Source organism: Nymphaea colorata, chromosome 2, assembly GCF_008831285.2.
Source record: "Nymphaea colorata isolate Beijing-Zhang1983 chromosome 2, ASM883128v2, whole genome shotgun sequence".
NCBI lineage: Eukaryota > Viridiplantae > Streptophyta > Magnoliopsida > Nymphaeales > Nymphaeaceae > Nymphaea > Nymphaea colorata.
The window spans coordinates 3,174,774-3,179,254 of record NC_045139.1 but is presented as its reverse complement, the minus strand read 5'-3'; the positions used below and the strand labels follow the sequence as shown (position 1 = coordinate 3,179,254).

Below are 4,481 nucleotides of genomic sequence, written 5' to 3'. Positions count from 1 at the left end.
CGCCTTTGTCACCAACTACAAGCTTTTACTCACTCCACGGTGGTTGGTGCAGGTATGAGAACAAAGGTGCATGCACCAAGAACAAAATAACAGATCGGAAAAGAAAAGCCATGAAAGATAAAGCACATGACGACATTGCTTTCAGGGGAAAATTTCTCTACACCGTCCAATTTCAAGCAGTAATCTCAAAAATGAGCCTCAAATTTAAGTCTTTCTGACATCAGCCTCACTTTTTGAGAATTCCCGAAACACGGGTCCTAGAAAGATTTCATGTTTTAATGGTTTTCATTTTTTCAATATCGATCCGTTTTTTCTTTCTTTACCACTGTTTTCTTCAAGTGATTAAGAGAGAATAGTACAACCTCGCCTTTATTTGGTCGTTACCTTTTTTCCTATCAAACAAACATGGTGAAAGTTTTGCTGGACACTAATTTTGTTAGTTTTAGTTATGCAAAAGCTTTTCGATAAGCCCTTTTAATCAAATAATAAAAAACCTTTTTGGGCCACTCATATGTTACACTAATTTTGCTCTTTCTTATATTCCATTCAACAATAATTCAAAAATCTTTTTTTTTTCATTAACGTAAGCTTTTAACAGAAAAGTTCTCTTTATTATACATTTCCCGAGGAAAGGAAGGACGATAACGAATAAGTTTGATAACAACTATGGAAAAATGAAAAATCACCGTCATGAAGAAAACGCGGGAGTGGCGTGAGAGGGAGAGAGGAGGGGCGCCGCAAGAGACGTTACCAAACGCCTCAAAATTTCTGTCCTTTGACGCCAACAAATTCTCGGAAGAAGCTCTCCCGATTCTCCAACCACAAAAAGATTTTGGACCACCCCTTCCCTTTCCCACATAAATATGGCCTCCCCACCAAAGCCCTAACTCGCGCTTTCTTTTCTCCGCCTTTTGTTGCTGCCCTGCAAGAAGATAACTCCCCTCTGTTCTCTCTCTTTCTCTCTTCTCAAGCCTGGCTCCTCTTTCTGTCTTTCCTTTCTTGTAGCCAAGAGAAAGGAGAGTACCTGCAATAGGAGTTCTTGCTTTGATACAGAGGATACCCACATAGATTTTCACCTCCTTTTGTGGATTTTGATTCATTCCCATTACAGATCATGTTATAGCCTCGTTTCTGGCTTCAACTGCTTGTGGGTATTGATCATTTCCTCTGTTCTTTGTTCTTTCTTTTCGTTTTGTGCTTAAACTCCTGGTCCTACCATTTGGTATCCTAATCTTATACACCTTATCACCTGTAGTTACTCTTTTGCTGTGATTTTTTGATAAAAAGTTGGTCCTAGTTCTTTTCATCAGCTGGTGTCTTGTGACTACTGATTAGTTGTGTATCTTTCTCTTGCTTCTTTGGGCATTGGTGCCGATATCTACGCCTAGAGCACAACCTTGATCACTATTGTTTCAGGTTTCATTTCCGGTAGGTTGCCGGTACCAATTTTTCATATTCCTTCATCTATTGTATTAATTATTGTAGCTTTGGTCTATTAGGTTGCCTGGTTTTCTACTTGAAGCTTTGTAGTTCTTGTCCTTAGTCCCTAAATTAATCATCGTTTCCATATGAAAATGGCCATTCCGTGCTCTCCCCTCTTTTACATGGAGAAACCCACAATCCCCATTCCTTCACCCCCTTCGTCTTCATCAGCCTCTGCTGTTCTTACACAAGATGATCTCAAGAGAATTGCAGCATACAGAGCCGTTGAATACGTTGAAAGTGGCATGGTTTTAGGATTAGGTACTGGTTCAACTGCTGCTTACGCCATTGAGAGGATTGGTGAGCTGCTGAAACAGGGTAAATTGAAGGACATTGTGGGTATTCCGACCTCGAAGAAGACTGAGAAGCAGGCCTCTGCTTGGGACATTCCTCTTTCAGACCTTGCGACCCACCCTGTCCTCGACTTGGCCATTGATGGAGCTGATGAGGTCGATCCCAAGCTCAATTTGATCAAGGGCAGGGGTGGGTCACTTCTCCGGGAGAAGATGATTGAGGGGGCATGCAAGAAATTTATAGTTATAGTTGATGAAACAAAGATGGTTGAGAATTTAGGGGAGAGTGGCATGGCTGTGCCAGTTGAGGTCGTTCCTTTTGGGTGGGCATTCACGGCTAAGAGGCTACAGAGCCTCTTTGAAGAGGTGGGCTGTGAGGCGAAGCTCAGGAGATGCGCCAAAAGCGGCGAACCATTCTTGACAGACAATTCAAACTACATTGTGGATTTGTTCTTCAAAGGCCCAATTGGAGACCTGGAAGCTGCAAGTGATTCAATGCTGCGCTTGACAGGCGTTATCGAGCATGGGTTGTTCTTGGACATGGCCACTTCTGTTATAATTGCAAGTTCATTTGGTGTGACGATGAAGAACAAGTAGTGCTGATATATGGGTAGGACATATACTCTTTCTAGAACCTGCATGAATTATAGTTTTTCATGCTAGCTAAACTCGAACTACTGGTTCTTGGGTTCAAGTTCCTAAGCTTTGTAAGCTTGAAATGGATTTGGCAGAACCAATTGGTCCTCTGCCTCTCATACACTGCAATGTAGTACTGAAAGGTGAAGATGGATCAGGCCTTTTTAGTACACCGCCATAGATTATTACTGGGGAGATTTCTCTCCAGTATATTTTAATTTCTCTTTCAATGCCGTTGGGGCTTAATAACCTATGCTTGTAACTCACAGGTGCAACCTCATTTTAGTCGATACAATTTATAGACAAGATTTGCTTTTTCTTTGGTCATATACCTAATGTGTTCTGTTCTGTGTTACTAGTTCTTCTTCCTCTATGGTTCTCTTTCGAACGTGCTTTTGTTATCCTACGGAAATACTGAATTCTGCTAAAAATCTGATGCCTGATCAGATTTAGTCCTTTTTTTAAGATGAGAGATCAGATTTAGTCCTTGCTCTCCTTGAATGATGACTAATGATTTTGCAAATACAGCTGAGCTGCTTCATGGTTTGTTATTTCCTGATTCACGTACTTCTATCCACAATCAATTTTTTATGATGATAAAAAGTTTAGACAAACAAAAAATGTATGCATCCACCAAATTCTTTTGTTGATTTCTTGCAAGAGCATAGCCTTCAGCTACTGTGGATATTTTACTTTAAATGAGTTCTTTTATTGCTCTGGTTGTTGGGTGTTGTCTTTTCTTCTTATTAGTCAAAGGCTTCCAGCCTTGTGGGTTGGTGGAAGGAGCGTCCAAGTATTTGGAGGAGTTGTTAGGTTTAGTCTGGTCAACTTAACACGTCTTTTTCTTCAAGTATGTAAGCAATGGCGTCTGTACTTGTTATTTGCTGAACAAGTGTCCTCTTCTTTTAGCTGATGAATTATGGGCATGCACTTGCCCGCACATGCTCGCGCACACACACAGAACTTGGTTTTTCTGGCCAATTTTGAGAAAGCTAGCGTTGCCAACTGCTCCATACAGTTGTTTAAAGAATCGACATGTCTTTCCTACGAAAATATGTGACTGAAGATAAACTTATAGACAATCTCTGAACTGTTGATCTGCAACCTGTACAAAAGCTTGACGGTGCGCAGTAATTGGGCACTCGAGGTATTGATCACCATAAAAATTTTATCATGTGGAACACATTTACATGGTTATTTAATTTGCGAAAGAAACCCTTGAAAATCTGGGGATATATGGAGGCTCGACCAATATAGGATTTTGTTGCGCATATTTCTCTTGATCCACGTGTTTGGATTACTGGAATTTGCATATTGAGTTCTGCCTGCTAAGCGATTTTTGCTCTAAGTCTAGTAGAGATGCAGCATGGTTAATTCAGACACGGAAGGCAGCCGCAGGTGATAAGGAACCAGCAACATGTTTTAATGCAAACGCATTTTAAGGCTGATTTTGATTTTTTCTTGTTAATTCCAACCATGAGGATTTAATGGCCATGTTTGAATCAAAGTTATGCTATTATAAAATCCCCTATATGCCTTGACATTAACTGATCTAGGAATGGATTTCCTAGTTTTGAACTAAGGGATATATCCATAAAGATAAAATTTGAAAAACAAATACAAAAGTTTATCTCAAATTATGATTTCACCAGACAGAGAAAATATGATGTTGATGATATATATCTGTCTGAGAAAGGGCTGAAATTTACTTCGTTTGAAGCGATAGAACAGCTGAATTATTCTTGAGGAGTCCATTAGCTGTTGGTCATTTTCCTTAAATACACCGGCTGTTGGTTGAACTCAGCCTCTTCATCGTTCATGGAGATTGCTAAAGGGAATCGCATCATTCTTGGGGAGTCCATTTAGTTGTTGCTCATTCTTAAATACACTGGCTGTTGAAAGTTTTGTATCTGAGTTTAAATCTGGAACCAAAGCTTATTTGAAACTGGAATACTTTCTAGAAGCATTTGATGAACCTGAAGCTTGATCGTAGAATTAAAATTATAAAAAACAAAATTCCACTTCAAACTGGAGTTAGAATCAAAGTTTCATTCTAGTTTCCCTTGGTAT

At 39.7% G+C, this 4,481-nt stretch overlaps 1 protein-coding gene across 1 annotated transcript; it reads left to right on the top strand.

Annotated features, from left to right (window-relative positions):
- The first annotated feature begins 846 nt into the window (after positions 1–846).
- On the top strand, positions 847–2,740 carry LOC116249085 (probable ribose-5-phosphate isomerase 2). The gene has a single exon (XM_031622210.2). The coding sequence runs from the start codon at positions 1,569–1,571 to the stop codon at positions 2,370–2,372; it is 804 nt and encodes a 267-aa protein (XP_031478070.1). The 5' UTR covers positions 847–1,568; the 3' UTR covers positions 2,373–2,740.
- The last annotated feature ends 1,741 nt before the right edge of the window (positions 2,741–4,481 follow it).

Coding starts and splice junctions, on each gene's coding strand:
- LOC116249085 (XM_031622210.2), top strand. CDS start 1,569: ATGAAAATGGCCATTCCGTGCTCTCCCCTCTTTTACATGGAGAAACCC.